At 41.7% G+C, this 24170-nt stretch overlaps 1 protein-coding gene across 1 annotated transcript in view; it reads right to left on the reverse strand.

Moving 5' to 3' along the window:
- Positions 1–2593: 2593 nt before the first annotated feature.
- Positions 2594–24170, reverse strand: part of LOC126416061 (serine/threonine-protein kinase S6KL) — a 221394-nt gene continuing 199817 nt past the window's right edge. The window contains exon 10 of the mRNA XM_050083577.1: positions 2594–2619. Within this exon, the coding sequence (XP_049939534.1) occupies positions 2594–2619 (26 nt within the window). The remainder of the gene's footprint in view (positions 2620–24170) is intronic.

Consider the following 24170-nt stretch of genomic DNA (forward strand, 5'->3'; position numbering starts at 1 on the left):
AGAGCTACAGCAACTTCATTAAAAATGATTAAGCCTACCATAGGTTCTCTTCTTATATCACGAATTTGATGTACGATAGTCTAAAAATACAATACGAATGCATCTTATTGTCAGCAACAGGGATGAGAGGTAGATCACTTTACACATAAGGTCCATTCGAGAGAACAAAATTTCTATTTGGATTCGGTCTATGAGAATTTCTCATTGTCGCTAATGAGTTCTATATGTCTAAGAATCAATTGGATTACCATCTTTAGTCGTAATATTGATAATGGAATATAATATAAGTAGTATTATTATGTGTTTCAAATTTTGTAACAGGTTTAGTCTAGACATGTTATCAATTATGCAACTTATCATCATCTTCTTCTTGTTCTCCCTTCTTCTTCCTGTGGATTATCTACGGCTGGCGCCACTTTTCCGCCTCAAGTCGCCATCTTCTTCTGTCTTGACTTTCCTCAACGTCCATATTCCTTGCTTCCATTCTCTCTTCAACATTATTTTCCAGCCGCGTCGTGGGTGGCCCCTTTTCTTCCGCTGGGATAGTATCCATCGTACTATCCTATTTGATATTATGTCGTCATTCATCCTGTTCACATACTCAAACCCCATCAGCTGTTTTTGTTGGATGTCGCCACTTGCTAATGTCCCAGGCTTCTGCTGGGTAAAAAACTACATTCTGGATTATAGTCTTATACATTATCTTCTTCGTTGTCCTTATCTTTTTGTTCCACAGAACAGAGCTCACTGCCCTTGTTACAGTTCGTCATTTATTAATCCTACTAGTTTCTTCATCATTGCTTGTGTCCTGTTTATTAAATAATACCCCAAGATAGTCTGCCTTTTCTACACTTACAATTACTTCTCCATCTTTCACCAAATTATTCACTTTTTCCGTTCCAACAGCCAAGTACTCACACTTCTTCATGTTCACCTTCAGGCTAGCCTTATTGTATTCCTCTTTAAGCTTTTTATCATATAGCTCAGGTCATCCTCATTTTCTGCTAGTACAAACTGGTCGTCTGCAAAATACAGGCTAATTATTTTGCTGTCCCCTAGTATCACTCCCATAACCTGGCATTTTCTACGCCAAGCCAGCAGTATCGCTCCTAGATACAATTCTTCGGTTCAAATGGCTACGATCACTATGCGACTTAACTTCTGAGGTCATCAGTCGCCTAGAACTTAGAACTAATTAAACCTAACTAACCTAAGGACATCACACACATCCATTCCCGAGGCAGGATTCGAACCTGTGAGCGTAGCGGTCGCTCGGTTCCAGACTGTAGCGTCCCAGAACCGCACGGCCACTCCGGCCGGCCAATTCTTCTGTCCAACTGTGTTATTTTCATACAATTTCATAACAACCTTTAGCAATCTTTTATCCAACTCTCTCTCTCTCTCTCTCTCTTTCAAAATATCCCAAAGATAGTTGGTGGGTACACTATCACATGCTTTCTCTAGGTTAATCAAAGTAATACGCGTCTGGAGATGCTTGCTGCATTACGCTAGTTATCGTGAATAATGATGATGAGAAGTATTTCACTTAATTACCTAAGGCCTGTTCAGAGGGCCATCAACTCTCTTTGAGCGCGATCTACGCTAATTTCTCATTTTTGTAGTTTACTCCTTTTCAGCAATGAAATGCAACATGCAATACACATTACACATCAAGCCGAAGTTATACAGAAGATTCTGCTCAAGTTTGCTATCCTACCCTAGAAGACTTCAACACCTCCTTATTTATTTTTTGACGTGGTCCTCCGCCTATTAGACGTTGCCTCGTACCTTGAGGCATACAAGTTTACAGTACGCCGGCCGCCACAGCGGAGGACAGCGACGACGGGAAGACATGTGATGCAACTCTCGGCAGTCGCACAGCGAGCTTCATTCAAATCACTTGCCGCTCATGCGACAGCTGCGTAATTGTCCAATCAGGACACTTGCGCCATTCCTTTCTTCCTGAGTACGCCCCATTTCCTAAATTGAATAACAACCGGCACTATCCTCACTTACTGGGTATCATTGACGGCGCAGGCAGATCACACTTGCTGGTTGTGCTCGCCTGCAGTATGCCGGCCTCTCTTCTTTCTACTGCTCCAGGCAGCAGAGTGCGACTAAATGATTCATAAAAAAACTCCTATTAAGCACGGCGCCAACGACATCTCATCGTACCAGCGGAATTTAAATTATCTCCCACACTGATACTACCTATAATTAAAAAAATCTAAAAATTAAAAGCACTTTCCCACAAACACAATTTTACTCATCGGCTACAGCTTCACGCGGGTCTCGGTTTAGATTTCCCTTTTCATTAACGAAAAACACAAAATATGAATGTCTGCAGTATTTCTTTTTCCAGGTTATCCAGTTAACCAGTTTCCGGATTACAAAGTTATCGTTAAACAATAAACAACTACGGAGTTCAAAGACGTGACGTGTTATGAAGAATTTTGAAAAAGATACTGCAGTCGAAATACGAATTAGGAAATCCACACAGAGTACTTACTGTATTTCATAAAGTGAGCATTTCAAGTACAAAGATGACAAACTAAGCGAAGGATAAAATGCACCAGGGAGAAGGTTTCACGCGTTAGACAACAGGTTGACACTGCTCTGCTGCAAAAAATACATATAAATAAGCTATTCGCAACTCATTCTTGTTCCAAGAAGTGGAACGTCAGTGCATGAAATAGGCGAAACCCCAGGTTACGCGATCTGGGCTGAAGCAAACTGAAGCTAAAGGATTTGAAAAAATGTCAAGGAAGTTCTTTACAAACCAATAACATAGTAAGAAAAACAGTTAAGAGAGAAACAAAAAAGAAATTTTCTAGATGCATAAAGGTTACTAGCACATAACACATGCAAATCAGTTTTTGTTTCGAGATAGACGGCTTGCGTCGCACGCCAAGTCCAATTCACTTGTCCTGCATTTCATACAATTTCGTGATACCAACAATGACAGTATAGCTTAGAATCTGCATCTTGGTGCTGCTTTTGTATACGCAGTTCCGGAGATCGATGAAACTCCGTAGCATTTTCGTAGCCTCCGAAATTAGAAATGTCTGTTGGGGGCCGCTGGAAACGTATGGCCGCGCAATAAGTCGAACTGAATGAAGATGTCTTACTAGTATGACAAAACAGACGTTTTGAAGTTCTATGGAAGATTTCTCGTAAGGAACAATGGCACAGTACACAAAATTCTGAGTTACTTGGGGCCTAAAGAGAAGTCGTTGTTCGAGGCGGAAGTTTGAGGACTATGTTTCTGGATTAGCGAATTTTCGCACGTGGAAACACAAACAAGTCAAACACTGTCCATATTGACTTCTAGTTGGGAGCCGGTACACTCCGCTGTAATACGGTTTAATAAAATACTCGTAAAACTCCTTGACTGAACCCAACTTCTTGCTTGCGAGGTACAGCAGTCGCAAAGTAAATAAGATTTGCTATTTCGCATGAAAAGACGTGAGCGGTTACGACCTCCCACGAAGGCTTAGTGACATGCCGTAGGTACTAGCTGTGTTGCGTGTCATCCAAACAATCATGAGGACACACAATCTACGGAACTTGTTTACGCCTCTCATATATTTTAAACTGGAAACACGCTCTGCACCACTCAAAATTCGCTGAGGTTTGGCTGGAAATGACTGAGAGTTCTACAATACGTCGAACCTCAAACAATCTGCCCTACCCTTCGGAATAGAAAACAAAACTTGAGAAATTATACCATATACATTAACTACCATAATCCCTGCCAATAAAACAGATAAAACAAATAGTGAAACCCCAAAGTAACAGTTCGAGATGGAAGGATGTACAATCACAACAGTGGCGTAAGACGTAAGTGTAAAGTACGTTCATGCACAATAAAGAGCTTCATAAACGACCAGTAAGTACAAAATTGTATACAACCGCATGACAAGAGCACATGTCGGCTCTCAAAGATGATGGCTTGAAAATAATCACAAGAGCGACTAAAGAAAAAAGTATACTACAGCGAAGTTAAAAAAAATGACTTTGCTTGCTATCTGAAAGAAAGGCCTGCTTTTAGTTACGTACTGGTCCTTCAATGATGAAACAAACAAAAAAAAGTTAGAGGTATGCAGAAGCTGTACTGTCAGCTGTACTGGCATTTGTAGCACGGAAATGGCGTAACCTAGATACATCCACGAAGTATGCAAATGAATATTATAAATAATAATCACTCCCACGGTGAACAGCAAATTATCTAAGGTTGTATTGGGGCTATTTCAAAGATTTGCAGAATAATGTGCGACAGATCAGAATCACAACTGGCGTCAGAAAGAAACAGATGGATAAGCAGAACTTCCGGAACTAAGAAAAAAGAATCTTGCCACTTACGTTTTAACAGTTGTGTAATTAGTAAGACGAGCAATGACTAAGGGAAGAGCAAACTCACCGAAGTAGGGTTACATTCGCCTATGGTGCAGGCGTACATCATGTAAACGTATGCTTTAATGGGAAGGTAAGAAGTTATGTTGCTGTAGCAGTAAAAATGTAACTACACGACAACCATATAATTCGCAGCTGAGGATTTTATACATATATCATGTACATAAGTAATAAGGACATCGCAATACGCTATTGTATAGATATCTTTAATAATCAAAATAGAATGCCGTACAGTCTTTCATCAGTGATTCACACAGTGGTTTTCATGTCAACTATGACGTTTATTTTCCACGATATTACTTGCCTTCTGGTAACTAACAATTAGAAAAAATTAGTAACTGACAACGAATTCGAAGTGAGAATAATAATAAACGTAAAATTACTGTAATGTAATTGGATAAGAAAAGGAACAACAAGTGAGTGAACAGATACTGATAAAGTTGTAAAATGGTGAGAGACATGATTTTCCATCAATAAATAATCAATATACGACCATACAGAGCTATTATCATGTGAAGTAAAGGAAACGTACCTAAAATGAAAACTTGGCATACAAAGTACTGAGAGTACTATAACGGGCATTGATGTGGGTTTATCTCCAAAACAGAGAGACAGCTACAGAAGCATAATATTTGAATCTACGAAGCCTTCACTAAAGTTATTTGCATTTTCTCGTTTCTGCGGATGGACCCGTTAACAATCAAATAAAAGGAGTCGAAAGGGTACGCAGCTGAGACAAGTCTCTCTTAGTTTTCTCTTCCGTCACTCCCGTATAATTTAACTTCGATATATCTTGAAAGTTCCTCGCACCTAACCTCGTACCAAAAGAATATCAATCTCCAGTTAATATTGATATCGATATTTCATCGAGCAGACATAAATATTCAACTATAAAGGTCAATAATAATTTATAATGAGTACAGGTCTTTTTATCTCTAAAGTAATATACGTTTCTGCATCTGAGTTCGGGTCCTCAGACTTATTTTCTATTGTTTATGATATGCGGAAAACGAGACGTCGGTTGTTATTTTTACGGTATAAACGAATATGTGGCGCGTTTCCCAAAAATATGGCTGTTCAGTAAAGAATGATCACAATTTCTTTTTGAGAAGATACCTTTACTCATCCTCATAATTTTGATCGTCCTCCTCAAAGTAGTCCCCCATGAATGCGGTGTACTTGTTCCAGCGTTTCTGCCAGTCTTCAAATACATGCTGGAAACCATTTTTTGAGAGGTCCTTCAAAATCGCCTCCGCAACCTTCACCACCGCTTCTGACGACTGATAATGCCTCCTACGAAGGCTAAACCCGGACTACAGGGCGTGTGAGGGATGCACGTCACGTTGATTTTTGCAAGATATTCAGCAATGACGTTGGCAATATACGGCCGCGCGTTATCGTGGTGCAGCATCCAGCCTGTTTCACAGAAATGTGGTCTTTTGCGCCTGATATGGACCTGCAATATTTTGAGGACATCCCTGTAGTACTATCCAGTTACTGATGTGTGTGTAGGTACAATATGTTCTTAACCATTCCACGAATATCAAAGAATGAGATGACCATAACTTTCCCAGCAGAAGCAACTACTTTTGCTCTTTTGGGGATTGGTGATGAAGGAGATTTCCACACTGAGCTTTGTTGTTTGCTCTCAGGATCAAAATGATGTAGCCAAGTTTCATCGGCAGTGATTACATTTGAAAGAAACTCTGGATCTTCTTCTAACATCAACATTAACTCTATGCAGACCTGCACACGAATGTCCTTTTGTTCGGGAATCAACAGTCTTGGAACCCATCGCGCACAAACACGTGTCATGTGTAATTTTTCTGCCACCAACGAGTGGGTGGTATCCAATTAAATGTTCATTATTTCAGAAAGTGATCTTAAGGTAATTCGTTGATCCTCGCTCACAATTACAGCAACAGTGTTGATGTTTTCTTTCGTAAGAGCAGAAATTGATTGTCTCCCCTCTTTAAACATTTTAAACCACTTTAGAGCTGTGCTGTAAGGAAGAACAGACTCTCCATAGGCATCCTGTAACATTGCAGAGGCCTCAGCTGACGATTTGTTGAGATGAAAACAGAATTTCAAAGCCGCTTATTGTTCCTCGCGTGTTACCTCCATTGCAGCCGTAGGCGATACTGAACATGTCTGATCATCCCTGCCTCTCACAGGCGGGAACCAGGAGTCCCTAAAATGAATCTACGACGGCGTGTTTGCTGCATATTAAGCAAACAGAATATCATAAGATTCAATTTTAGCACGAGAAATTATGACCATAAAAAACTATGATCATTCTTTATTGAACAGCCCTCGTATATGCATATTTTGCTGGCACATGAAACGACGGTGACTGAAAGACATGACGGTGCTGATTTCGATGTGAAAATCATTGGGACTATACGAAGAGACTTGAGCCTAATTTCTGCAAAGTAAGAGGAAGTTTTTAAGTTCCCTAGGTTCAGATTTTAAGTGATCTAAGGGCTTCCCTCTCTTCCTTATAACTGGGACGATACTAAGACGAATGCACGGACAAACAATGTCCACAGGAATTATTCACACAAAGTCGATATATTGTCCAAACCAACCCTAAGACTGACAGCTACTTTACTCTCGATTTCTTATCATACTATAATGCTCCTCCAACATTCATTACAACTCAGATATCTTACAGACCTTCAAACCAATTGCATAAATTTATGATAGAAGGTAGTACTATTACTACATAAGTAATAAACCGTATCTATTCTTTTTATTTCCATTCTGATGAGAGTGATGGTTAAAACGGATGAAAGCGTACAAAGTGTTTCAATAAATTTGCAATCCACGGTAAACATTTGCTTTAATATAGTATATTTCAGCAAATTTTTTGCGTGTCCTTCTGTGTAGCTACAAATGCAAAAAAAAAAAAAAAAAAAAAAAAAAAACAAAAAAAAAAAAACGATCTGACTTGCAAAAACTACCAAACTTACTTTCGTTGTTCCTTTTTGAAGATCTCCTTACAGTAGCACAAGAGCTCGATTTTACAAATAATCTTTTATCGCTTTGGTCTCAAACCTACAGTGTGAAAAGCTAAACATAAAAGATTGTCGTTTTCTTGTGGGGCAATATGACATATGGTGCAAGGTGGGAAGAGAGAAGGTGCTTCCCAATACCTTTCGGACACTTTGCTTATTGACACGGTTGGAAATCCAAGAAGCTGTTATCAAAACAACTGTATCATAATGTGCTACTATAATCTGTTACCAGGTACAATTTTTCTCTGTATGGCCTTCTCTCTTCTCTTAAATCATCAGAAATATCACTCACGCAGGGAGGAAGTGGTTATACCTAACGCCATTACGAATAGTAATATTTAACTCTGGAGTGCAGATCACTGAGCGATGAAGCGACGACGAATCCAGAGGCGACGAGAGGCGATGCTGCTCGGAGTACAGTGCAGCACATGTTAGTCGTTACTAACAGTAATAGGCGGCGCTCGCGCTTCGCTGCATAGATAGTGAATCACTCTGTAACAGGTACAGCCGAGAAGTGTGCGGGCATCGGACACATAAAAGAATTTAGTTAACGGCTGATTAGATGTATTATCATGTGCTAATATTGAAATGAAAAGAATACACTCGCGTGTAACACGGCTAAGGAATTGTTGTGTGATCCATGTTGCCACATGGTGCTCTTGGGCGTTCAGCTGAATTTAATATAAAAATATGTGTGGCATATTCCAAACAGCTATCGTTGTTTTTGCTTTTTATATGTACAGCATGTAATCCATTTCAGAGTTATACAATTACATCTTCAGACATCCGTATGACAGTCAATCGACTGTTGAATACAGAGAGCAAATCAAATAGCTTAGACACAGAAGCTGTACCGTGCAAGATCACTTAACATGCACGTAAGGAAAGAACACGTTAAGAAAAGATATACTGACGTCGAGATACGTACGTGTGTCTGAAGTTATGTATACACTTACTTCAATTGCTTGTTGCATTACATAATCTATTGACTCGGCGCTAATATAGATATCTAAACACGGAGTTACATAGCACTGAAATCTATAAGCCAAACGTATAATAAATATTACACACATATATATATATATATATATATATATATATATATATATATATATATTTTTTCGATCAAATTTGGTGGACATTTCTCTTACCGTCAGGCAACAATCGCTGTGGGGGTAAAAACCACCTACCTACCATATTTTAGGAGATACGACGTCGTCAGAAACAATGACATTCATGATAACTGCCGCATCATGCATGACATTTCAGTGAATTACTTCCGTTCTACTAACTGTATTCGCAATAAATTTCGCAGGCAGTGTCCACATATATCGCTAAATGTACCTCCAAACGTATATCATAGTAAGGCACATAGTTCAGGAGACATCATGTGATAAATACTGAGATGCGTCAAAAAATGTCGCAGTGTACATGACGTTTAAATTTATTACTTATGTTCTACCACCTCTATTCGTAACATATTTCACAGATAGTATCCACAAACGCCGCCGGATTTACCTACATAAATATATTACTGTATGACATATAACTCAGGCTGAGATACGTGAAAAATTGCCGCATCATGCATGACGTTTATATTTATTACTTCTTTGCCACTACCTCTACTCGCAACTTATTTCTCAGACAGTATCCACACATACAGCTGAATGTACCTCCACAAATATAATAATGTGCGACACATGGTTCAAGAGATATGAAGTCAAACACTGAAAGGCGTGAAAAAATGGTGCACCATGTATGAAGTTTTAAAAATTTGTTCTTTACTACTAAGACACCCCTATAGTCGAAGCTACTTAAGGAGATCCTTGACACGTTGCACAATATAAAATTATCCGATACCTAAACGAGGCAGTTGCATCACATGTGGTATGTGCCAACATATATGCATGACGTTTACTTTTGGGACTGTGTGAATTTCATGTACTTTGATTCCACATTTACTACATTCGTACATTTTCCACATATATGAAGTACAAATATTAACTCTATGTCATTAAAGATCATACCGCGACTGTCACACGTTATATGGAGATATGCGTAACTGCCCTGTGTATATTATGACTGGTATTTTATCGGTAATTTACATTACACCAACCGGCACTGACCATCGTATTACTTACGTCTTCCTTCTCCAGTAACGGTATATTTTTCGTCACTGAAGCGCAGAGAAATTGGTATAGGAATGCGTATTTAAATGCAGAGACATATAAACAGGCGGAATTCGAGGCTGCGGTCGGCTACGCCTATATGAGAAAACAAGTGTCTGGCGCAGTTGTTAGATCGATTATTGGCACTGCGACAATGGAAGGCTATCAAGATTTAAGGGAGTTTGCGTGGCCTTTAAGTCGGCGCAAGAGCGATGAGACACAGCACTCCGAGGTTGCGATTAACTGTGGATTTTCCCGTACGACCATTTCACGAGTTTACCGTGAATATCCGGAATCTGGTAAAACATCAAATCTCCGACACAGATCCGGCCGGGAAAAGATTTTGCAAGAACGGGACCACCCACGACTGAAGAGAATCGTTCAACGTCCGCTAACTACTGCAGATTTCAGTGCTGGGCGATCAACAATTGTCAGCGTGCGAACCATTCGACGAAAGATCATCGATATGGGCTTTAGGAGCCGAAGGCGCACTCATGTACCCTTGATGACTGCACGACACAAAGCTTTACGCCACGTCTGGACCCGTAACACCGACATTGCTCTGTTGATGACTGGAAACATGTTCTCTGGTCACACGTGTCTCTTTTCAGTTTGTATCAAGCGGATGGACGTGAACGGGTATAGAGACAACCTCATGAATCCACGGACCCTGCATGTCAGCAGGAGACTGTTCAAGCTGGTGGAGGCTCTGTAATGGTGCAGTTGGAGTGATACGGGACCCCTGGTACGTCTATATACGATTCCGACAGGTGGCACGTACGTAAGTATCCTGTCTGATCACTTGCATTTAGCCGATCGTTGTGGCCGAGCGGTTCTAGGCGCTTCAGTCCGGAACCGCGCGACTGCTGCGGTCGCAGGTTCGAATCCTGCCTCGGGTATGGATGAGTTGATGTCCTTAGGTTAGTTAAGTTTAAGTAGTTCTAAGTCTAGGGGACTGATGACCTCAGATGTTAAGTCCCATAGTGCTCGGAGCCATTTGAACCATTTTGAACATGCATTCATTCATGTCCATTGTGCATTCCGATGGACTTGGGCAATTCCAGCAGGACAATGCGACACCCCACACGTCCAAAATTGCTACAGAGTGGCTTCAGGAACACTCTTTTGAGTTAAAACACTTCCACTGGCCTCAGAACTCCCTAGACATGATGGTTATTGAGCATATCTGCAGCGTGCTGTTCAGAAGAGATTTCCACCCCCTCGTAATCTTAAGGGGTTTATGGACAGCTCTGCAGTGCATGGTGTCAGTTCCCTCCAGCACTACTTCAGACATTAGTCGAGTCCATGCCACGTCGTTTTGCGACACTTCTGCGTGTTCGCGGGGGCTCTACACGGTATTAGGCCGGTGTACCAGTTTCTTTAGCTCTTCAGTGTATTTATTAATGTTTTTTACAATGTTACATGTGATTTTGTTGCATTTACGTCCCACAACTCGCACTGTACAAGGTGCGGCGTTTAAAACCGGACAAATTTCAGTTTGAATTTCCCACCATATCGTAGTTCAGCCGGAGGTCGCGACTGGAGTTCTTGAAAGTGACAGGTATCTAGTAAACAGTCAGAACGACAAAATGGCTGAGATGTTCCGGACTAGTGTGGAATACAATCGAAGAGCCGCAATTACAGAAACTTTTCGTGCTGGACGTTCGCCCACTGAAATAGTATGATTCTTCGGGTATCCGAGATCAACAGTTTACGATATTGTGGCCAAGTATAATGCTTCGTAGAAGTCTGGAGAAGGTTCCGCTAATCTGGCGAGGAAACACCATTCGAGGAAACGCGGCAGTAATCGAATAGACTCAGGCGTTGATTTCAGAGGACCCGGGACAGTCGCTGAGGAAATTGGTGTCAGAATTGAATGTCAGCGAGCGAACAATGCGTCGGATGACAGAGGAGGACCTCATACGAGCCATTTAGTCCAAAACTGGCTCTCGGATAACGATGACATGTTCTTGTCAAAGGAGTTCCGGCCCGCGAATAGCTCGGAGGATTTGAAGCCCCTCGACTACTATGCTTGGACAGTAGTCGAAAGAGTTACCAACAAGACGAGGCACCCTAATGTCACATCTCTACGCACCGCTATCAAAGCAACATTCGCGAATGTGGACGGCGCTGTTTTAAAGAGTGCGTGCGATCGCTTCAGGACAAGATTAGAGGCGGTCACTGTGGCTGAAGGGGGTTACATCGAGTAATGTAACTCTTGAAAGATACCACCACTTATATGTAAGAGGATTTTCATTTGCATTTTGTTTTAACGCATATGCTTTGTAAAAAAAGTTTCATTTGTCCGGATTTAAGCACTGCACCATGTATTTTAATGGGAAAGTCTTACTGTTTAATATGAGGGACACAATAACGGAGGAGAATTGTGTTTAGAAAGCGCATTGAGATTATTGTCTTATTTCATTACTTATCATGCTCCTGTTAAAGATTCCCTCAGATGCAGTCGTATCTGTTATAAGCAAATGCGCTTGAAACATGTCGCGCGCTTGACGGAATATTAAAGGAGCATTAAGAAGCCGGGATGGCGTAATTATTTGAATTACTAGGGACACAGCTGTGAGACAGCAAAACTGAACCCTTCAATATAGACAGCTCGCTGCACTACGTCAAGAACCCTTCAACATAGACAGCTCGCTGCAATACGTCAAACATGTATTGTTACGGCTGAGGCACATATATATAATCTGAAAATCGTCTGATACAGAGCTGATCCAGGAATTAATAGCTTTCCCACAGGATTTATGGGCATTTCGTTCATGGATGAGTGCACATATAACTTATTAGGAGTAGATTACTGGAAAGCAACCTATTCATTGTATGTCAGATTAAAACCAGTAAACTCCTCTATCTTTAAAGAATCAAATCCCCACGTGAAAAACAGATCCAAGCTTCTGATTACAAATGAGTTAATGTGTTAAATATTTGACTTCAAGTATGCAAGCGAGGAAAGGGTTTAATGGCTCTGAGCACTATGGGACTTAACTTCGGAGGTCATCAGTCCCCTAGAACTTAGAACTACTTAAACCTAACTAACCTAAGGGCATCACACACATCCATGCCCGAGGCAGGATTCGAACCTGCGACCGTAGCGGTCGCGCGGTTCCTGACTGTAGCGCCTAGAACCGCTCGGCCAATCCGGCCGGCTGTGAAAGGGTTTAAATTATACTTAAAATTTGTTAGAAGTCACTAAGTGCTCCCACAACGAAACCTCTTGAGTGCGAGGTCGCAAAAGGCCAATGATATATACGCCATTCGACGACCCACAAATTCTCTACCATGCAACAACTGCTAATGGCAACAGGAGTCGGGACTGGAGGTATTCAACGGTGAGCACAGCATGAGGCCACGGAAAGTAGTCGACGTGCTGCAGTGCTAGTGGTGTTGATTCAAAGCAGAGCAATGGCGACGATAAACAAAGCAAACATTGCGTTATGTCTACAACAACAGTTACCGAAGTTGACATTTCGTCGAAAAGGAACCCAAGGAATTTTGCAGAGTGGGAAACGAGTGTCAGATAAAATATTAGCATTTCAGCTAGATGAGTCAGTGGAATGTGTGATGTCGATACACTCGACTGTACAGACAGTGTACATGAGGAATGCAATGATGACGATACGTGCTTAACAAGTGAAAATGATACTGAAACAGGTGCCGAGCCATGTATTTCATCATCGTTATCGGACAGGGAGCCACAGATCCAGTCTCCAGTGACACGTAATATAGGACAATCGTTGTCGAAGGACCGGGAACTAAACATAATTACGTACATGGAAGACCAACCGCAGCATAGTAAAAACAAAATTATGAATAGATTTCAAATAAGTCCCCAGCAGTATGACCGTGTGCTGCATAAGAAAAAATTACAGATATTCAAGGGAGGACAAGGCGTAATTTTTACAAAACTGTAGCCGGCCGTTGTGGCCGAGCGGTGCTAGGCGCTTCAGTCTGGAACTGCGCGACCGCTACGGTCGCAGGTTCGAACTCTGCCTCGGGCATGGATGTGTGTGATGTCCTTAGGTTAGTTGGGTTTAAGTAGTTCTAAGTTGTAGGGGACAGATGACGGGTGTTTAAAGTCCCATAGTGCTCAGAGCCATTTGAACCATTTTGAACAAAACTGTATGATACTAGATGATAGTGAATCAAACTGCTTGACATAGATTAAAGTGTTTTCAAGGGAAGCAGTAGACAGTTGTATAAATTAAACAGTGCTACAAAATTGGAAGACATGAGATAACGAAATTTCAGACAAAGTTCGACTTGACGATGCACAGGCTCGTCGGCTCGTAAACCTGGAGATGCGATAAACAAACTTAACCCATCCTTGAGTACGGAATCGGGATATGAAGAGGAAATGCATGTGAAAGAAACTCTATAAATTAGAGGTACCAAGAGATTTTTATCAAGATTGATTGACATCAATGCCTTAACGCATTCGTTTACAATTATGCCGACTGTTAATCTGGATGGTAAATTGGCTGGAAAGTTATATATTGTGATGCGAGAAGTTGGAGGTGCTCTGCCCCTACGATTCTTTCTTATGCGCGTGTTCTTGCTGCTCTAGTAGGGAATATTTGCGTCACAGCAAGCAAGAGCGGCAAAATTGGCGTAAGAGAACTACAACTGGTCAAAATAACTTGGTTCTTCTTCATTCCTGATTTGCTTATAAAAATCACACTCCTTTAGAGCAAACTAACTCTCCTGAAAAGTGTTTGGCATCGTAATTCATATATCACCTGGAACCACAGGACAAATTCATTTTCTGGAATTTTTTTTTCGTGCCTATAAAACCTATTATCGCACTATCTGCAGTTACATCTTGAAGGAAAGACAGTTTCACGCCACGCCAGACTGATTCGCGTTCGGTTGCATGACACCACATTCCATCAGTTCTCATCACCTCGTTGGACCAGTACGATTGTATTTTTTTTTTCTTTTATTTATTTATTGTTCCGTGGGACCACATTTAGGAGAAGTCTCCATGGTCATGGAACGAGTCAATACATGAAATTATAACACGATTGTAGAAACAGATAAAATGAAATATAAGAAACATATTCAGGCGACAAGTCGTTAGTTTAAATAAAGAAAATCAAGAATGTAACACTGGAATTTGCTTAATTTTTTAGCTCTTCCAGGAGCTCCTCGACAGAATAGATGGAGTGAGCCATGAGGAAACTCTTCAGTTTACACTTAAAAGTGTTTGGGCTACTGCTAAGATTTTTGAGTTCTTGTGGTAGCTTATTGAAAATGGATGCAGCAGAATACTGCACTCCTTTCTGCACAAGAGTCAAGGAAGTGCATTCCACATGCAGATTTGATTTCTGCCTAGTATTAACTGAGTGAAAGCTGCTAACTCTTGGGAATAAGCTAATATTGCTAACAACAAACGACATTAAAGAAAATACATACTGTGAGGGCAATGTCAAAATTCCCAGACTATTGAATAGGGGTCGACAAGAGGTTTTCGAACTTACACCATACATAGCTCGAACAGCCCGTTTTTCAGCCAAAAATACCCTTTTGAATCAGAAGAATTACCCCAAAAAATAATACCATATGACATAAGCGTATGAAAATATGCGAAGTATACTACTTTTCGTGTTGAAATGTCACTTATTTCAGATACTGTTCTAATGGTAAATAAAGCGGCATTTAGTTTCTGAACAAGATCCTGAACATTGGCTTTCCACAACAACTTACTATCTATCCGTACGCCTAGGAACTTGAACTGTTGCGTCTCGCTTATAACATGCCCATTCTGTCTGATTAAAATGTCAGTTCTTGTTGAATTGTGGGTTAGAAACTGTAAAAACTGAGTCTTACTGTGATTTAGCATCAAATTATTTTCCACAAGCCACAAACTTATATCATGAACTACATTATTTGATAATGTTTCAATATTACACACAAGATCCTTCACTACCAAGGTGGTGTCATCAGCAAACAGAAATATTTTTGAATCACCTGTAATACTACACTCCTGGAAATTGAAATAAGAACACCGTGAATTCATTGTCCCAGGAAGAGGAAACTTTATTGACACATTCCTGGGGTCAGATACATCACATGATCACACTGACAGAACCACAGGCACATAGACACAGACAACAGAGCATGCACAATGTCGGCACTAGTACAGTGTATATCCACCTTTCGCAGCAATGCAGGCTGCTATTCTCCCATGGAGACGATCGTAGAGATGCTGGATGTAGTCCTGTGGAACGGCTTGCCATGCCATTTCCACCTGGCGCCTCAGTTGGACCAGCGTTCATGCTGGACGTGCAGACCGCGTGAGACGACGCTTCATCCAGTCCCAAACATGCTCAATGGGGGACAGATCCGGAGATCTTGCTGGCCAGGGTAGTTGACTTACACCTTCTAGAGCACGTTGGGTGGCACGGGATACATGCGGACGTGCATTGTCCTGTTGGAACAGCAAGTTCCCTTGCCGGTCTAGGAATGGTAGAACGATGGGATCGATGACGGTTTGGATGTACCGTGCACTATTCAGTGTCCCCTCGACGGTCACCAGTGGTGTACGGCCAGTGTAGGAGATCGCTCCCCACATCATGATGCCGGGTGTTGGCCCTGTGTGCCTCGGTCGTATGCAGTCCTGATAGTGGCGCTCACCTGCACGGCGCCAAACACGCATACGACCATCATTGGCACCAAGGCAGAAGCGACTCTCATCGCTGAAGACGACACGTCTCCATTCGTCCCTCCATTCACGCCTGTCGCGACACCACTGGAGGCGGGCTGCACGATGTTGGGGCGTGAGCGGAAGACGGCCTAACGGTGTGCGGGACCGTAGCCCAGCTTCATGGAGACGTTTGCGAATGGTCCTCGCTGATACCCCAGGAGCAACAGTGTCCCTAATTTGCTGGGAAGTGGCGGTGCGGTCCCCTACGGCACTGCGTAGGATCCTACGGTCTTGGCGTGCATCCGTGCGTCGCTGCGGTCCGGTCCCATGTCGACGGGCACGTGCACCTTCCGCCGACCACTGGCGACAACATCGATGTACTGTGGAGACCTCACGCCCCACGTGTTGAGCAATTCGGCGGTACGTCCACCCGGCCTCCCGCATGCCCACTATACGCTCTCGCTCAAAGTCCGTCAACTGCACATACGGTTCACGTCCACGCTGTCGCGGCATGCTACCAGTGTTAAAGACTGCGATGGAGCTCCGTATGCCACGGCAAACTGGCTGACACTGACGGCGGCGGTGCACAAATGCTGCGCAGCTAGCGCCATTCGACGGCCAACACCGCGGTTCCTGGTGTGTCCGCTGTGCCGTGCGTGTGATCATTGCTTGTACAGCCCTCTCGCAGTGTCCGGAGCAAGTATGGTGGGTCTGACACACCGGTGTCAATGTGTTCTTTTTTCCATTTCCAGGAGTGTAGAAGGCATATCATTTACATAAATAAGAAACAGCAGTGGCCCCAGCACCGACCCTTGGGGAACGCCCCATTTAACAGTGCCCCATTGGGACTGAACATCATTACCACTCTCAATATTGCGGAGGATTACCTTCTGCTTTCTGTTCTTAAACTAGGAGGCGAACCAATTGTAAGCTACTCCCCTTGCTCCATAATGTTCCAACTTCTGCAGTAATATTTTGTGGTCAACACAGTCAAAAGCCTTCGTTAAATCAAAGAAAACACCTAACGTTCGCAACCTTTTATTTAATCCGTCCAAAACCTCACAGAGAAAAGAGACTATAGCATTTTCAGTTGTTAAGCCATTTCTAAAACCAAACAGTACATTTGACAGCAAATTATGTGAATTTAAATGCTGCAGTAACCTTGTATATACAACCCTCTCGATAACTTTAGCAAACACCGATGGCATAGAAATAGGTCTATAATTGTCAACATTATCCCTGTCTCCCTTTTTATAAAGTGGCTTCACTACCGAATACTTTAATCGGTCAGGAAACCGACCACTCCTAAAGGAATAGTTACAGATATGGCTAAGTACTGAGCTAACATACGTGGAACAATACTTCAGTATTCTGCTAGATACCCCGTCATATCCATGAGAGTTCTTGGTCTTTAGTGATTTAATTATTAACTCAATCTCCCTCTTGTCAGTATCATGGAGGAGCATTTCAGGTAACAGTCTCGGAACACTTTTTTCTAAGAGCGCTATATGATTCCCTGTTGGGACTAGGTTTCTATTTAGTTCACCTGCTATATTCAGAAAGTGATTATTAAGTACTGTACATATTTGCGACTTATCAGTAACACGGACATCCCCACTACGCACTGATTCTATATTCTCGACCCGTCTCTGCAGACCAGCCATTTCCTTTACGACTGACCATATGGTTTTAATTTTATCCTGAGACTTAGCTATTCTATCTGCATACCACATACTTTTTGCCTTCCTAATAACTTTTTTAAGCACCGTACAATACTGTTTGTAATGGGCTGCTGCATTTAGATTTTGACTGTTTCTAACGTTTTGATATAATTGCCACTTTGTTCTACAAGATATTCTTATCCCTTTAGTCAGCCACCCAGGCTGCCTGTTTGTGCTAGTACCCTGTTTTGAACGTTCTAACGGAAAGCAACTTTCAAAGAGCACGAGAAAAGTCTTGAGGAAAGCGTTATATTTATCGTCTACTGTATCAGCACTATAAACATCTTGCCACTCTTGTTCCTTGATAAGGTTTACAAAAGCCTGTACAGCAACTGGATCAGCTTTCCTAAAAAGATGGTAACTATATTTAACATGTGTTGCAGCACAAAAATCTTTTAGACTTAAAATTTGTGCATCATGATCTGAAAGGCCATTCACCTTTTTGCTAACAGAATGCCCTTCTAATAATGACGAATGAACAAAAATATTGTCTATGGTTGTTCTACTGTTCCCTTGCACTCTCGTTGGAAAGAATACAGTTTGCATAAGATTATATGAATTAAGGAGGTCTACCAGCATCCTTTTCCTTGCACAATCACTTATACAATTAATATTGAAGTCACCACATATAACTAACTTTTTGTATTTCCTATAAAGTGAACCAAGAACCTCCTCTAGCTTTAGCAAAAATGTTGTGAAATCGGAGTCTGGGGATCTATAAATAACAACAGTAAGAAGTTTAGCTCCACTAAATTTAACCACACCTGCACAACATTCCAGAGGAGTTCGCCTTCGATCTTGATGGCCTGAACCTTTGTGATCATTGTGGTGCGCCATTTATCATTCGGTGATCATGGTATAAGTCAATGGTTTGTTTCGAACATTTATTGAATGTTCACGGTGTCCATTTTGTGAAGTGTAATACTTACAGCCCATAGAAGGTCGATCTCTGCATCTCCCGGACACTCATTTTCTGACGCCCTACTGATGTACACGGTGAGTCATTAGCAGCTAATATTTTTTTCTGCCATAGTTGTTAACACGACACTTTCAAATGAGCCGTACTAAAAATTGAACTTGCAACCTGGCACTCAAGGTGTTCCTCGTCATTATGAAACGCTGCATGAATATAGACTGGGTGATTTCGCGCCATTTTAAGTAAAAACTACTTTTTTAAACATCTCTATGTTTATAACGTCTATGTCTAAGTGTTGTACAGTGGCATATAAGGGGCAATCAAATGAAAACGAGATAGATGGAAAAAATTAAATAAACTGTATATTATTTCAAAAGCAATCACCACGTATTAACAATACATTTGTGCTACTTTGGGACAAGATGGTCAGTGACTTCATGGAAAAATGTTTGCTGTTATCTACGCAACCATGATTATACTCACGCGTGCAACTCTTCGTCCGAGGCGAACTGAAGCCACGAATGTCTTTCTTCAGGGCTCCAAAGGAATGGAAATCACGATGGGAGAAATCGGGATTGTCTGGAGGCTATGCCACCGCTTCCCGGCGAAACCTCTGTAGCGTAGTCCGCAACGAAAATTTCTGTTCCGACACTGACAATGTTGAGTGTTTATGGAAAAAGTTCAAGGCAATCGTAATATGCGTTTTAGACAGGTACGTGCCGAGTAAAACTGTGAGGGACGGGAAAAACCCACCGTGGTACAACAAAGTTAGGAAACTACTGCGAAAGCAAAGAGAGCTCCACTCCAAGTTTAAACGCAGCCAAAACCTCTCAGACAAACAGAAGCTAAACGATGTCAAAGTAAGCGTAAGGAGAGCTATGCGTGAAGCGTTCAGTGAATTCGAAAGTAAAATTCTATGTACCGACTTGACAGAAAATCCTAGGAAGTTCTGGTCTTACGTTAAATCAGTAAGTGGCTCGAAACAGCATATCCAGACACTACGGGATGATGATGGCATTGAAACAGAGGATGACACGCGTAAAGCTGAAATACTAAACACCTTTTTCCAAAGCTGTTTCACAGAGGAAGACCGCACTGCAGTTCCTTCTCTAAATCCTCGCACAAACGAAAAAATGGCTGACATCGAAATAAGTGTCCAAGGAATAGAAAAGCAACTGGAATCACTCAATAGAGGAAAGTCCACTGGACCTGACGGGATACCAATTCGATTCTACACAGAGTACGCGAAAGAACTTGCCCCCCTTCTAACAGCCGTGTACCGCAAGTCTCTAGAGGAACGGAGGGTTCCAAATGATTGGAAAAGAGCACAGATAGTCCCAGTCTTCAAGAAGGGTCGTCGAGCAGATGCGCAAAACTATAGACCTATATCTCTGACGTCGATCTGTTGTAGAATTTTAGAACATGTTTTTTGCTCGATTATCATGTCGTTTTTGGAAACCCAGAATCTACTATGTAGGAATCAACATAGATTCCGGAAACAGCGATCGCGTGAGACCCAACTCGCTTTATTTGTTCATGACACCCAGAAAATATTAGATACAGCCTCCCAGGTAGATGCTATTTTTCTTGACTTCCGGAAGGCGTTCGATACAGTTCCGCACTGTCGCCTGATAAACAAAGTAAGAGCCTACGGAATATCAGACCAGCTGTGTGGCTGGATTAAAGAGTTTTTAGCAAACAGAACACAGCATGTTGTTATCAATGGAGAGACGTCTACAGACGTTAAAGTAACCTCTGGCGTGCCACAGGGGAGTGTTATGGTACCATTGCTTTTCACAATATATATAAATGACCTAGTAGATAGTGTCGGAAGTTCCATGCGGCTTTTCGCGGATGATGCTGTAGTATACAGAGAAGTTGCAGCATTAGAAAATTGTAGCGAAGTGCAGGAAGATCTGCAGCGGATAGGCACTTGGTGCAGGGAGTGGCAACTGACCCTTAACATAGACAAATGTAATGTATTGCGAATACATAGAAAGAAGGATCCTTTACTGTATGATTATATGATAGCGGAACAAACACTGGTAGCAGCTATTTCTGTAAAATATCTGGGAGTATGCGTGCGGAACGATTTGAAGTGGAATGATCATATAAAATTAATTGTTGGTAAGGCGGGTACCAGGTTGAGATTAATTGGGAGAGTGCTTAGAAAATGTAGTCCATCAACAAAGGAGGTGGCTTACAAAACACTCGTTCGACCTATACTTGAGTATTGCTCATCAGTGTGGGATCCGTACCAGATCGGTCTGACGGAAGAGATAGAGAAGATCCAAAGAAGAGCGGCGCGTTTCGTCACAGGGTTATTTGGTAACCGTGATAGCGTTACGGAGATGTTTAATAAACCCAAGTGGCAGACTCTGCAAGAGAGGCGCTCTGCATCGCGGTGTAGCTTGCTCGCCAGGTTTCGAGAGGGTGCGTTTCTGGATGAGGTATCGAATATATTGCTTCCCCCTACTTATACCTCCCGAGGAGATCACGAATGTAAAATTAGAGAGATTAGAGCGCGCACGGAGGCTTTCAGGCAGTCGTTCTTCCCGCGAACCATACGCGACTGGAACAGGAAAGGGAGGTAATGACAGTGGCACGTAAAGTGCCCTCCGCCACACACCGTTGGGTGGCTTGCGGAGTATAAATGTAGATGTAGATGTAGATGTAGATGTAGAACCTTGACAAAATGGGAGCCACCCTGAAGAAAGACATTCGTGATTGTCGATTTGCTTCGAAAGAAGAGTTGTACGCCTGGGTACAATAATGATTACGTAGGCAATCGCGATTATTTCTCCATGTAGGCATTGACCGTCTTGTCACACAGTGGTATAAATGTATTAACAGTTATGGCGATTACTTTTGAAATAATAATTTACTTACTTTTTTCCATCTGTCTCGTTTTCATTTGATTGCCCCTTATAATTTTGCAGGTGTATATGTAGATACATATGCGAATAGTTAGTAGTAGAGAAGTAATAAATTAAAATGCCATGCGTAATATTGACATTTTACTATCAGTCAAATAAGTCACGGCTGCAAAGTACTGACGAGAATTACTTACAGAAGAATGGAAAAAAATCGTAGGAACCGACCTCGGAGATCAGTTTGTGTTTAGGAGAAACATAGGAACACTTGAGGCAATACTGCTCCAAGAACTTATCTTAGGAGACAGACTGAAGAAAGCCAAATCTAAGTTGACAGCACCTGTGGGTTCAGAGGAAGCTTTTGACTACGTTTGCTGGAATAGACTTTCCGTAAATCTGAAGGTAGTACGGATAAAATACAAGGAGTTGAGAATTGACTGATATTGCAGGCATAGAATATGACTTTTCTGCATTTAACGTTTCTGTACCAAGGGCGAGTTCGGTTTCTCAAGATGGTGCATTTAGAATACGTGTTGGTTGGCATGGATGAGGTCATTCCATTCGTTGTACACCATTATACAGGGCATAACGAGTATAATCGCAGATATTTTTATACGCGGTACAATGACATGTATGCATATCAGTGTGTGGGTTGATTTTTCTCTGCGTCGAACAGTCTTCCCACAAACACGTTGCAGCCGTACCGACCTAAAGTTTTCTGCACGGTCACACTGCACCACTTAGTGTCCTAGGCCTGTGAGTATAGACTAATCATTATGCGGCCACACGTCCACACCTCAACACCTGACCTGACGCCCAGGGAAAAATAAACATTAATGGGTTGCTCTTGCCACATGTACTAGGAAGTGCTAACGAACTTGAGAACACAGGATTCTTAATAGCTGCAATTATTACTCTGCAAATGACGTAAATATTGATGTAACGTTGTACAGTGCACCATACTCAGTCACCAACGGAAATATCTGTGCTTGTACCAATCACAGTCTGTATTTGAGCTCAGAATGTGTTCAACAGTTCTCGAAAAGATAGATATCAATGAGTTTTGACGTTGGTTTTATGGATCACTTCTAATATCCTTCGTGTAGACCTGTATTTTCTATCAACCATCCGACTGGGATTCCAGGGGGCCCTGGAGCCTTGTATAATTTTAACAACTTCAGCTGTTTTTTAATACCGCCGACACTGCTGTGTATATTACTCATCTTTGCAGCAGAGCAAGAATTGAACTGGGCCAGTTCTTCAGTGTCCACCTTTGTATATGAAAATTTGAAAAAGGAATTAGGCACTTCTGTTTTTGCTTTGTTACACTCAGTTAGGTTTGCTGTGTCACCCGCTAGTTTCTGCTAATTAATTGACAGCCATTACATATGAGCACAACTTCTTTGAGCTATGTGAGTGATCTTTCGATAAGATTCTGTATGGAGGTGACGTTCTCAAGACGTTCACCTTTATTCCTGTAATTGATGCTATCGGGTTCTTTCTCTCTGTTCTAGGCATTATGCTGCATTTACACAAGTTCAAAGAGAGCTACTGTGCATTGCAATAAGTGGAACTTTTGTCCAAGTGTTTAACAATTTCTTTGCAATCGTGCAGACAGAACACGATACATGCCGATGTCGTGGCCGCAGCTAGGTAAGAAAAGAATACTTGGGCTGTGATGAAGACAGAGGTGCGTGGAGCCATTGCCAAAAAATATGGATGGATAAAGGATAACAGACATCGTGAGTGCGAGGTAATACTGACCTTACAGCTTATCTTAGAAAACATCGCCTGGACGTTAAACTTTAATCTTTATTTCCTCCTTCCTTAGAAGATAGACTGAAGAAAGGCAAATCTACATTCAAAGCATTTCTATACTTAGAGAAAGCTTTTGGCAGTGTTGTCTGGAGTACACTCATCGAAATTCTGAAGGAAACCATGAAGAAATTTGGAAAGGAAATTACAGCTCAGGCAGAAGAAATTAAACCTTAGTGATTTGCTTACGGTATTGTAATTCTGTCAGAGTTGGCAAAGGACTTGGAAGATAAGTTGAATGGAATATATAGTGATTTGCTAAAAGGTCATGAGAACGACATGATCAAAGTAAAAAAAAGTTCAATGGAATATAGACGAATTAAATCAGACGATGCTGAGGGAATTAGATTAGGAAATGAGACACTAAAGGAAGGATAGTAGTTTCGCCGTTTGGGCAGAAAAGTAACTGACTTTGGCCGATGCAGAGAGGATATAAAATGGAATATGGCAACAACAAGGGCATCGATCCCTAAAACGAGGAGTTAGGAAGTATTTTCTGAAGGTATCTGAATGAACTGTAACCTTGCACCTAAATGAAACGTGGACAACAAACAGTGCAGACACGAAGAGAATAGGTGTAGTTTAA

This window comes from Schistocerca serialis, chromosome 1, assembly GCF_023864345.2.
Source record: "Schistocerca serialis cubense isolate TAMUIC-IGC-003099 chromosome 1, iqSchSeri2.2, whole genome shotgun sequence".
NCBI lineage: Eukaryota > Metazoa > Arthropoda > Insecta > Orthoptera > Acrididae > Schistocerca > Schistocerca serialis.